Here is a 12,103-nt window from a genome sequence, read left to right as displayed (position 1 = left end):
CACAGATGCCCACTGTATGCCAGGCCCAGCTCTGGCACGCCATGTGTGTTACTTCACTAGACCCACAATGGCCTGTGAGGCAGGGCATCTCTGCCCTGGGCCCTCACAAAGTAGTGGCCATAGGATTCTGGTTTCTGGAGCCAGGAACGATGGAAGAGGGCAGGCAGTTGTGGGCAGTGCCTGGGTCCTTGTGACTACACTGAACCCATGTCCTTATGGGTACCAAGGAGCCATGACACCAGCTCCAGCACTGAACCAGAGAGGGTAAGTGGGGCCTCAGCAGGGACCCCGGCCCAGAGCGGGCCTTGGGCAGCCAGGGCCCTGCACAGGGCATGAGCACCTTCCTGCCACTCCTCTGCACTCAGTCCCTCCAGCACCACACTGGCCACAGTTCTTGGGAGAGACCCCACCTCCAATGCCAAATGGAAACTGCCTTTCAGGTTCAGGGGCCTAATGTGGTGGCAGGGCTGCCACTCCACTCAGACGACTTGACTGACTCAGTATCCTACTCCAGAGGGACTGAAGCCGCCCAGCCCCGCCAACCCTGCTCCTCATGAGCTGCAGAAAGAGCTCTCTGTGCCTGTACCTCTGTGCCCTCACCAAGGCCAGGACTATGTCCTATTCCTCCTAATGGCCTGGCATAGTGCCAGGGGTCAGTTAACATGCACTGAATTAGTTTCCTGAGGTGGCACAGACACACACCATCCACTACCTATCTACCCACCCAAGCATCTGTCAAGCAAATATGAAGGTTGAAAGTGATAAGGTAACTCACAAAAGGTCACTACCAAGAAGGGGCAGGCCCAGACGTTTTCTGATCACAAATCCTCATCCACTCCCTTCCCTAACAGCCATCATCTTGATCAACCTCAACACAGCACTGTCCCATCCGCCCCTAGGTCTAGATCCCCCACACTGGCTTAGGAAGGGACACTGGAAAAAGCACTCAGTCAACAAATTCTGCAAGTCCCAAGTGGCCCCAGGAATAACAGACATCCTGGGCCCGGCAGGGAAAAGAAGTTCAGGACTTTCTGGGCCAGAGATCAAGCAAGGACACTAGAGCTACCCCAGTCCCAGCCTAGGGCATGTACTTCGCAGAGCAGAAGTGGCCACAGAGGCAGCCGTGTTCTCAACTACACCAGCAGGCCTCCATCCCTGGGACTAGAGGTACCATGGCTCTGACAAGGACCACAAGAGAGGCACAGGAAGGAGCCACAATCACTTGGTCACCATTATAGCTTCCAGGGCTGTCATGTACCCCCAAGACGACCATGAACGTCTGGAGAGACCCTGCCACTCGGTATGTCTAGAGCTGAGCACAAGGATGAGATAAGTCACCAGACAAGGACCCTTCCAGACCTAAGAGTGGGCAAGGAGAGGGCACAGAGGCAGCAAGTGACAGTCCCAATGGATGGACTTCCTTGCCACCTCTGACGGTCCCAAAGATGAATGTGTGAGCTGCAGCGAGGTGTGGGTTTCCCTGGGCTCCAGCCAGATGACTCAGAGGCAGTTGCCACCATTCCAGACGACCCCCGCCCTTCCCGCCCTCCTCACCCACCTCTCATGGGGGCTCCCCATGAGGACTGACCAGCCTGAAATCCAGTGCCCTTCCCTGAAGGTAAGAAGGCAGCAGGCAGACACCCACAGCAGCCTGCATGAGCCACGTGCTCCCTGCCAGACAGAGGTGGCAACCAAGGGCAAGGGCATCTTTACACTCAGCAGAGCAGCAGGTGTGAAAACACAGAGGGCGCCAGCCTACTGCCACACTCTGGAAACAGTGCGTGCACGGCAACAACAACCCTCCTTCTACCTGGACATGGGATTTAAATCAAGGAAACCACCGCGCCCTCAGCTGTCCACGAAGGCTCTGGACGGGCTTCAGCAGAGCCAGCACCTGCTGCAGGGGGCCATTCTCGCTCGTTTGCTTATTTATTCAGGGATCAGTGCATGAATTCTGGGAGTAACTGTGTTGTGACACTAGAGGGAAGGTGACAGGGATGGCAGATGAGGACATAACAGTAACTTCAGGGGGCCAGTGACATCACCGCAGCAGTGGAGTAGGCACTGAGAGGCAGAGCAGGCACCGGCCACGGGAGGCCTGCACGGCTTGAATTGTGCTCCATGAAAAATGGGATGTCTCAAGCTCCACTGCCCCACAGTGTGACTCTATTTGGAAATTCACTTCCTGCAAATGTGACTGGAAGAGATGAGGTCACTCTGGAAGAGGGTAGACCCTTAAACCCATGTGCCTGGCATCCTTGTCAAAAGGGGAGACCTGGACACAGCACACAGGGCAAAGCCATGCTAAGGTAAAGGTGGAGAGCAGGATGACATGTGGACAAAGAAGGCAGGTCAAAGACGCCAGCAGAGCCCCAGCGGCCACAGGATTGGCCAGTAGCAGAGTGTCCCTCACAGCCTCAGAAGGAACCAGCACTGCCCACCCTATGACCTCAAACCCCCTTCTCCAAAACTGAAGAAAATCCACAGAGCTGTGAAGCCACTGGTGCATGGTACTTGGTCATAGCTGTCCCAGCAAACAAGTGCAAGACCTCTCTAAGGACACATCTGGGCTGAGACCCAGCGAGGAAGAACTGGAGAGACCTGGGGGCCTGCTCTGAGCAAGGAGGAAAGCCAGCGTGGGAGCAGCATGGAGTCCAGGGTGGGTGAGGGCACGTGGGGAGGGGTGTAGGTTTTGCAGAGAGTTGAACTACAGGCCTGGAAGCCAATGTTCCCAGTGTGGGAGGAAGCCCCAAGGGCTCTAGGAAGGGCAGAGGGGCTTCTCGGCTCCCTCGGAAGAGACGTCACCAGCACCTCGTGTGACACCTGGCAGCTGTCTCTTTCACAACCTGGTGCAACACAAGGCTGAAATAAGAACTTCAAAAACCATGATGCTCTGAAAGACAGCACAAGCGTGGGACCTGGCACTGACCCACAGTGTGACATGGGCCACCACCCTCCTCCTCTGCGGCCTGGGTCTAGGCTTTAACACAAGGGTCCCAGGTCATGCCAAGGCCTGTGGTCTGGTTCCAAGAACTGATGATCTGAGAAAGCTGCCACTCCCATCTGCATCCCCACTTCATATCCCAAATCTCCCTCTCCGCCCGCCCTGGCAACAGGCCCGGGATTGATATTTTTGGGCTTACCAGGGAAAATCTTCCAGGGTCTCAATGCTGCCTCTATCTCCATGTTCCTCCCAGAATGGCAACCGGCAGCTCCCACCATAAGGGGCTAGGAATTCTCCAAGCCCAAAATACTCTCTTCAACAATAAGGAAGGAACATTTTGAGAATTTCTACAAAGCCTGCATACATTCTTTCTTAAGACAGGAAGCAGGATTCTTTCTATATTCCTTTTTTTTTCCAGCCCAAAGAATCCTTAGGGCAGTTTCCAATCTGGAATTTGATATAATGTTAATTTTTTTAATATTCCATAAAAAAGAGAAGTAGAGTCTCAAAATCATCTGTGAAAACCCTGGGGATGCCAGGGTCAGCAGGAGCTGCACTGCAGGCCCTCAGCCTCCTCAGGACACTCCCTCCGGCTGCAGACGGCAGCTGGGGCTAGAGCCTCCCCTTTGGTGACTGGCCCCATTGTTTCCTAGAATCAGCAGACATAGGCCCGGGTAGGTCAGCACCCTGAGCATGGCCTGTCCGTGAGGATCTCAGGCCCAGGGCTGCAGAGAGATGCCTAGATGAGCTGGGGGAGGGGTTGTGTGGTGCCAAGTGGCTGCCTCACTCCAGTTTGGCTCTGGCACTTGGATCATCAATTTGAAGTTTTCTGGTCCCCAAGGAGCACCCTCAGAGGGGATGGAAATGGCTGGGGGGAGGAGGGGTGTCAGCGGAGTCAGAGGAGCCTATCCCTCCTGAGGGCCCCCGTCAGCCACCATGCGGCCACAAAGCAGACAACATAACCAACCACTGTCCCCACCCAACTGGAAGCGGCTGCCCCGGGAGGGGGGTGGTGGGGCCTGCAGAGGTGCAGTGAACCGGAATGTCCAAAGGGCACATGGTCGGGCCAGCAGCCACCCCTCCAGCACGGCATGCAGAGGACTGCGGTGTCTTACTGAGTTCCAGGTAAAGCCACCGGCACTGAGAGCACGGGCAGAAACGTGCCTTGGGCCCCCAACACCCACACACAGCTCCTTCCACATACTCCCAGCCAACAACAAGTGACAAAACGTGACCTCCTCCGGTAACTGGCCCTCGCCACACTGGCTGCTGGAGGTGGCACCTCCCCGCAGCTCCCGCCAAGTCCCAACAGCTTTCTGAGACCTCACTCCACTCACAACTCATGGGCTCAGCACCTGGGGAGGGGGCTCTCCCCAAGAACACGGCACTGGGACCCCAGCTCTGGGGCCATCACCAACAGCACACCACCTTCTCTCCCACCCAAACACAGCGGAGCAGGGCAAGGCAGGGGGCCGCTGTAGTGAGGGCAGAGGCTGAGAGACACTGGCAGAGGCCAAGGCAAAGCTACCTTGAGGGACCAAAGGGGATCTGCCTGCTTTCAGGGTTGGGCTCCCTGACCACAGTGCCTGTTGGGGCACCAGGAAAGCCACAGAACACACACAGAACATGGGACGGCTGGGAGTCCCCGTCCTTTCCTCTAGGGCAGTGTCCTCTATTTGTCAGGGCTGTTCTCAGAGAGGCCTGCACATTCAGGCAACTGGACAAGGGGGCCCCTGCAGAGCTGTCCCCTGCTCCCTGGGTGTCTTCTGCTCTGGGCCAAGCCAGTCCTAATCCTCGGAGCTGCACAGGAAGCCCCTGAGTCCAAGCAGACCTCCCCGGTCCCAGGACAAAGCCACCTCCATGCCCCTTGCACAGCTAACTAGACAGTGATGACAAGGCAGGCCAAGGCCAGCACTGCTTAGCCCAGGATGTCAGACCCCACCTGTGTGCTCACCTGTGTGCACACACATGCATCTGCCCTCTTCAAAGAGTCAACCAAGGGCCAAACTCACATTGTCTTCTAATCAAAGTTCAAAGTTCAGCAAAGAGCATTAAAAATAGTTTGAGAACTGTGAAGGGTGGGCCTCCCTTGAAAAGGAAATGGCAACCCCTGACTGAAAGAGAGGAACTCCAGGACCCACCCAGGCACCCACCTTCAAGGTCCCCCTCGCCCCCTGTCCTCACTGCACAACACAGAGCCCAAGGTCCAGACAGACTCAAGGACACCCAGCCAGAGAGCAAAGGGCTAAACTTCATACCCGGCCTCAGACAAGGGGGGCCAAGAGCTCAAGATGGAGCACAGGTACTCGTGCCATGCACACTGACTATGTACAGTTGCCCCTGCTGGCCTGGAGGTTAGAATAGAGCCTCCTCCCGTGTAGATGGAAAGAGTCCAGATGTGACTGCAAAGAAATGCAGCTTTTAAAAATGGGTCGATTTTCCATGATCAAATCAATATATGCCCATTGTCAGGGATGTCTGCACTCCCAGTTACTTATACACCTTCTCTTTTTGGTGCTGGGGATGGAACCCAGGGCCCTGCACACATTGGGCAAGTGCTCTACCACTTACACCCTCAGTGCCACACCAAAGTTAAGTTGATCTCAGAGATGACTCGTAACATATTACCATATGCCCCTCCAATTTTTAGATGTACATTTTTCCAAAATTGAAATTATGCCATGCAAACAAATTTGGAACCTACTTTTAAATTAACATGCTATAACGACAATATCCCTGTGACATTGCATATTCTTCTGAAGTACTGTCACTAGAAGGCCAATAAAGCATACTTTATTGAACCAATTTCCCACCATTTAACATTTGGCTGCTCCTAATTGTACAATTACAAATCCCCCAGAAAAGAGGATGCAGTAACCTATACACACTTTCTCAGAGGGTGAGGAGCGTGGGATCTGAGGAGGCCGAAGGAGAGTTCTGAGGACCCAGCAGCACACTCCAGGTGCCTAACAACGTGGCACCAGGGGAAAGGGCACTTTAGAGCATGCCAGAAAATAACTATTCTTAAACCTGAACCTATTTCTTACTCAATTTTTCTCAGAACTGAACCTAAAGATGTCTCCATGTTTTGGAGTAAATTCTTGGAGCTACCCCATATATATGCAGCCCCCACTATGGCTCCTTGAGGCTCATTCTGCTCATCCCTGCTCAAAGTCCCATGACTCCCCTTGCTCTGCCAAGTGAAGCCAGTGTGCTGAGGCCAGGGTCCAGCCCCCCCAGCCTCACTGCCCCACCCCTTCTACCTGCCCCTGCTCATGCCCCCCACCTCCCTGCTCTGCCCACCTGAGCCCATGGAGGCCATGCATCTTCACAATGCACAGATGACTGGTCGTGGCCGCGGACTCAACAATCTAATTATAAAATCACAACCTGCAGGGCTGGGGTTCTCGCTCAGCAGTAAAGTGCTCATCTAGCGCATGCGAGGCCCTGGGTTCAATCCTCAGCATCATGTAAAAGTAAATAAATAAAAACAAAGGTATTGTGTACAACTAAAAGAAAGAAATATATATGTATATATATGAAAATCACAATCTTCAGAGCTGAGCAGCCCCTGAACCTCACTGTGTTCCTTACATGACTAGGAACAGAGGAGGCACACCCATACCTCACAGGGTCTTGGGAGGAGCCAGGGGCCCTCAGCTTCTCACACGACCTAGCTCTGTGTGCTCCCAGCCCGGCAGTTTCCTACACAGATGCAGGGTGGGTAAGAGGAGACCAGTGGCCCTCTCGCTCCTCCAGAACACTACAGGAGTGCTCTCACCCCTTCCCAGCTCTCCACAGGGCCTCCTCCTGCTGCCAGAACAGGGAAATGCTGACCACCCCAGGAGGTGCCTCACCTGATTCAAGATGACAAAAAGATGCCCAATCATCATCTATGAACTCAGGCAACTCTCCGCTCATTTTAGGTTGAACTGGCTTATTTAAATACTATACCTTCACACGTCCGGCAGGCTCACTAATGTTTGTCATTTTCTAGGATCAAAGGTAAGACCTGGGATTCGAACCAGGGGAATGAGGGCTCACAGGGTCTGAGTGAGAGCAGACAGGGGTGAGCTAGGTCCCAGGCTGTGGCTTCAGGAAGCACGGTTGCTTCTTCCTGCACAAGTGGAGCTAGGGCCCAAGATCCTCCTGAAGCCAAGGGCAGGGCAAGGCAGGGGACTGAAGAGGGAGAGGAGAAGGCCTCTAGGTCTCTGCCCACCAGGCTCTCCCCACCACTGACAAAATGGGTTCGAGGTCCCTGAAAAGAGCACATGGCATCCTGCCCATCACTCCTGCCTGGGGACAGTCCCCCCACACACTACAGACTCCAAAGACCCGAAGTCCCCAGTACCGATGCTAGCTCATGCCTCAGTGTCTGCCACGGCCATCCCCCAGTCTTCCCACCAGCTCACAGCCTTCTCTGAACTCTCCCTCCTTGGAAAGCCACCCAGCACTCCTTGGGCAGGAAGTGGCTCTGTGCCCTCCCTGGACAACTGCCATTCTCATTCCCTATGACTGTCATCCTCCAGGTCAGGCCTACAAAGTGGGACACAGCCAAGCCTGGGAGGCAGAACTGGTCATGCAGTCCTGCCCAGAGGGGACTGGCCAACCTGGGGGAAGGGGTAAGTCACTTGCCTTCCCTGAGGTTGCATGTCCCACCTGTAAGAGACAGGCACACCCACCTGATGAGGTGTCCTCTGGACGAGGTGAGAGGACATCCAGCATGCACAGCTCCAAGCAGAAGCTTCGCAGGACCCCTCCCTGTCCCTGGTCACAGCAGGTGTGTACCTTGCCTGGGCAGCAGCAGGGCTGTCCTGTTGCTATGTTACTCTGCGCATGTGTTACTCTGGATCCTTGAAACCAGTAGGCCCTGGGATGCTGGCACCAGAAACAATCTGGGGCTGACCTGAGCAGCAAATGGCCTTGAAGGAAGTCAGGAGAGCCCCACTCAGAAGCCAGGCCCCCACAACAAAGGCTACCTGCCGGAAGCACACCAAGGCAGGCCCACCATGCAGCCCAAACCCAGGCACAGTGCTCCCTGCCCCACCTGGCTCCTGCCTCTGCTGCAAAGCCACCCCGACCAGCACTGCACCCACAGGGCTCTGCAGGGGAGGACAGGGCAAGGTCCTCTGTGCCACCTCCAGCACCATAAGGAAGAGTGTCATCAGATGTAAACTGGGAGGAGTCAAGACACTGGGAACCCCAAAACACAGCCAACCTCTACTGCAGTGCCTGCTGGCCCTTGTTCACACAATTTTCTTGAGCAAGGATCCCATCACCCCCAGCCCTTGTCTCCCGAAGTGTTGAACACCCCAGGCCACATACGAAACGGCAATATCGCATACCTGCCACGTGCAGGCACTCTGCTCGGCCTTGGAGCCTTCACACGCATCCCCATAGTGGCACAGTTAAGGAAACTAATGCTGGAGCCCAGTGATGCCTGAACACCACGGCAGCACAGCCAAGGTGCAAACAGGTGGCGCAGACAGACACGCCCTGCCCTCTGTGCCCAGGGTCCTAGGGAATGCTCAGCTGATAACAATAGCCACTTGGCTCACCTGTGGCTAAGAACACACGAGGTCCCCTGCTCACCAAGCAGCTCTACTCCCAACCCCGACTGGGCCCTGATGCTGGAGCTGAGCTCATTTTGAGGTCACCAAAACCCCTTGACTCACAGCCATTTGCCAACAGGATTTGCTTGAGGCTGAGGTTTCACCCACTTTGAGGGTGTTGATCAGATATTAAGACCAGAGACAAGGCCAGGAAGTGGGACAAGGGTGAGCTGGGCCCCAACAGGACACTGAGGCACAGACCTAGAATTCAAGCCTGTGCTTAGTCTACGTTTCTCCTGCTGGGCCAGCAGCCAGGAATTGGGGTCTGTGGGTGACCCATGTTCTGGTTCCAAGAAGGCTAGGGAGCTCAGGAATAGAGCAAAAAAAAGAGGGGGGGGGGGGGGTGCGGGGGTGGGGAGTGGCAACAGCAGAAGGAAATAAAAGCTGTAATCCTTTCCCAAGTGTGACTCGGAGCCGAAACTCTTCCTTGTCCAGCCACCGCCAACTTCCCATCACAGGCTATGAGGAAAGCCTTAGAAATTTCTTGGCATTAGCACAAAATAACTGACCCAGGATTAGTCACGTGGGCTAGGGGCGGTTCATGGCCTAAAGAGGTATAAAGCCCCAGCCCAGAGAAGTAAAAAAAAAAAAATCTCCTAAGCTGGGTATAGTGGTAAGTGGTGCATGCCTGTAATCTCAACTGAGGCAGGAGGATCACCAAGTTGGAGGACGACCTGTACAAGTTAGGGAGACCCTGTCGCAAATAAAGTAAAGTAACTTGCCCAAGATCACCCAGCTAGGGATAGAGGCAGGAAATGCCCACAGGAAAGAAGACAGCAGGTACAGACATCACCACACCTGCATATTTCTGGGGTCCTGCACAGGACACTGAATTCATGTGTTAGTCTTGCCACTAACTGAAAGTCTCTTATCTCGGGGGCTATTTCCAACAGGATTGGTCTGGCAAACAGGGAAAATGCCATCCTGGCTCCAAAACAGCCTCTCCCATGGGGCTCCACCTACCTGGAACAGAGTGCCCCAGACAGGAAAGTGCACCCCACTTGGGGGCCTCTGCCCAGCCGGGAGGCTAATGCTCATCTACGGCTGGATGAAAACCACCGCCTGCGAGCCCGAGGTTGGGGGTGCTGGAGCCAGGCACCTGCTACAGGATTCTCCAAGGGTCCAGAGGTCACACCCAAACCATAAGCTCCCCTTGACCCCGGCAGCAGAGGGCTGACATCCTGCCTAAGGCCCTCTGGAGCCCATTCACAGTCCTTCCCACAACACCTGCCCACCCCTCCCTGTTACCTCCAATGGCTCCAACTCGCACCCTGCCACAGTCCAGGCTTCAACTTTTTGTTCCTCAGCCACTTACAGCCTCAAAGTCCACTAATCCACATACTGTCCCCACTCCAAGTGCTGGGCAAAAAGAGAGCCTTCTCCTCTCAGTTCTCGAGTCCTCAACTCCAATCACCTGGTGAATGGCTGACCAGCTGCTCACTTCTCTCCTCTCTCTCTCGTCTCCCTGGGGGCCAAAGACAGCAGGGGAATTGGGGGTGTATGGAGCAGGAGCCAGTGGAGAAGAGCAAAGTGAAATGCCCAGGGAAAACGCGGCAGTGGAGCTGGCTGGTGGAGAAAGGGAACGGCAGAACCGGGGACACCCGGCCGAGTGCTGGTCACTAATTCAAAGAAGAGAAGGTAAAAAATAAGCCACGTGTAGGCCAGGTACCTGAGTCAAAGTCGATCTGATTCAACCCCCTGCAATCGAGGGGAAAGCAGAGGTCTGGCCAAAAGGAAGGAGAACATGGCTAAGGCCAAGCAGGGAATTATGGAGAAGTCACAGCATAAAATTAACCCAAGCCTAGGCCAGGCCATGGCCACCAGCTTAGCTGCCTGCCAGCAAGTGAGGGCTTGAGGATAAGCTGCTGATAGACACTCTAGGGCTGGATTATCAGGGACCAGAAAGGAGCCACAGGCTCTGAAGATAAAGAACTGAGAGGTGCCAGGTCATTCTATGCAGTAACTGACTCACCTGTGTGGGACCAAGCATTCTGAAGGAAGGGAAGGTCAGTGGCCCGGGCACACCAGCTCTGCAGACTGGGGAGAGGATGCAACCTCTGTCTGCAGGACTGGCCAGAGGGGTTCCCTGTAGCACTGAGAAAGAGGAAGAAGAAGGAAAATACGCTGACACCATGGCACACTGGGTCTAGACCCAGGGGCCCGGCAGGTGCAGGCTTCAGGGCTCCAGCGCAGGGAGCAGGGGCTTTGAAGGGCCTACCCTCGTAAGATCCACCCTGAAGAATCAGACCTTGAATGGCAGCCCATGCCATGTGCCCTTAGCCTGAGAGGGAAGCCTGCATCTACAGTTCCAAGTCTGGCGATGACACTCAGGACAGCGCCCTCCTCGCACACACCAGCCTCAGAGTCAAGCCAAACTCGGAGCCTCCTCTCAGGAGGAAGCAGAGGCCGGCTACCTCTCTGAGCAAACCTCGGGCCCCTCTGTCCTGGCCAGCCCCAGTTGGTAGCAATCTGCCTCTGGCAGCTCCTGGCAGGTGGCCAGCCAGGTAACCAAGGTGACCAGCCAGGTAACCAAGGTGGCTGGGTCAGCAAGGCCTTTGAGTTCAACCCCCTGATGACGCCCAAGTGCCCCGCCCTGCCTCCCCCTGATGAGGTTCTGCCACTAATGCACAGAGCAGGAAGGCTGGCAGAAAGGGTAGGGGGCCTCCCTCAATGCACGAGGGCACTCCAAAACCAGCTGGGACCCTGGCTTGCACGCAGTCAGAGAAGTCATCAGGATGAAGCTGCGCTCTCCAGTGCAGACATTTTTGCTGTTTCAGAACTAATTTCAGAATCCAGGCTCTAGTCTGCGAAAAACCCAGTTCACCTTGGGTGAGAACTGCTTAAATACCTTTCCTGAACGTGCTCTTCCCACTTAAAAACCTTCCATGGCTCCCTGCTGTCCTAAAGCCAGCACCCAAGCACCCACACTGCCTCCTCAACTTCCCTCCATGCACACGCCTCCCCGCCTCCCAAAGCAGCTCACAGCATCCTCAAACCAGTCCATTGCTGGTGGTGAGCCTGGCCCTAGGCCTCACTGGGCAGCACATGCAGCACCCTCTCTGATCCTGCCCTACCACCAGGCTCTGCTTCTGCCAACTCCCTGTCTGATCTGAAGCAATCACGTTCCATTCTCTCAACTCCCAGGGCATCTTGACAGCACCTGCCAGGCCGACAGGGAGCGCCTAATGAGACCTGCCTGTGGCCTGTGCGCAGGGTCTCAGACATGCACAAACCCACCGACAGGAAGTCAGCTGGGGCCACTGCGACAACTGAGCAGGCCTGGGGGACTCCTGTTTCCATTCTGCAGAGGACCCGGAGGCTCTGAGAAATCAGGCCCCGCGCTGGTGTATGGGGTGAGCCTGGGTCGTCTCCCTCCCACCTGTGCCCTCCTATGCTCCAGTAAAAGGAAACGGTGGCCACATCTCTGTCGTAAAGGAGATAAAGCAGATCGCAGGAAGTGTGAACACAAGCCACGAGCACGCAGACCTGCCTGGGCACAAGGGCTTTAGGACTTTGCGCTAGGGACCAGGTGGGCAGGAGAAAAACT

At 55.3% G+C, this 12,103-nt stretch overlaps 1 protein-coding gene across 5 annotated transcripts in view; it reads right to left on the bottom strand.

Annotated features, from left to right (window-relative positions):
- Itpk1 (inositol-tetrakisphosphate 1-kinase) overlaps positions 1-12,103 on the bottom strand; it is a 131,045-nt gene that overhangs the window by 67,159 nt on the left and 51,783 nt on the right. Inside the window, exon 1 of one of the 5 annotated variants that reach the window (XM_071607588.1) lies at positions 10,529-10,561. The exons of the other annotated variants lie outside the window; for them this stretch is intronic. Coding sequence (XP_071463689.1) covers positions 10,529-10,546 — 18 coding nt within the window. The 5' untranslated portion in view covers positions 10,547-10,561. Of the gene's footprint in view, positions 1-10,528; positions 10,562-12,103 lie in introns of those variants that run through there. 5 annotated transcript variants of the gene reach the window in all.

This window comes from Marmota flaviventris, chromosome 2 (assembly GCF_047511675.1).
Source record: "Marmota flaviventris isolate mMarFla1 chromosome 2, mMarFla1.hap1, whole genome shotgun sequence".
NCBI lineage: Eukaryota > Metazoa > Chordata > Mammalia > Rodentia > Sciuridae > Marmota > Marmota flaviventris.
Note: the sequence above shows the minus strand (reverse complement) of the source record. Positions and strands in the feature narration are given on the sequence as shown.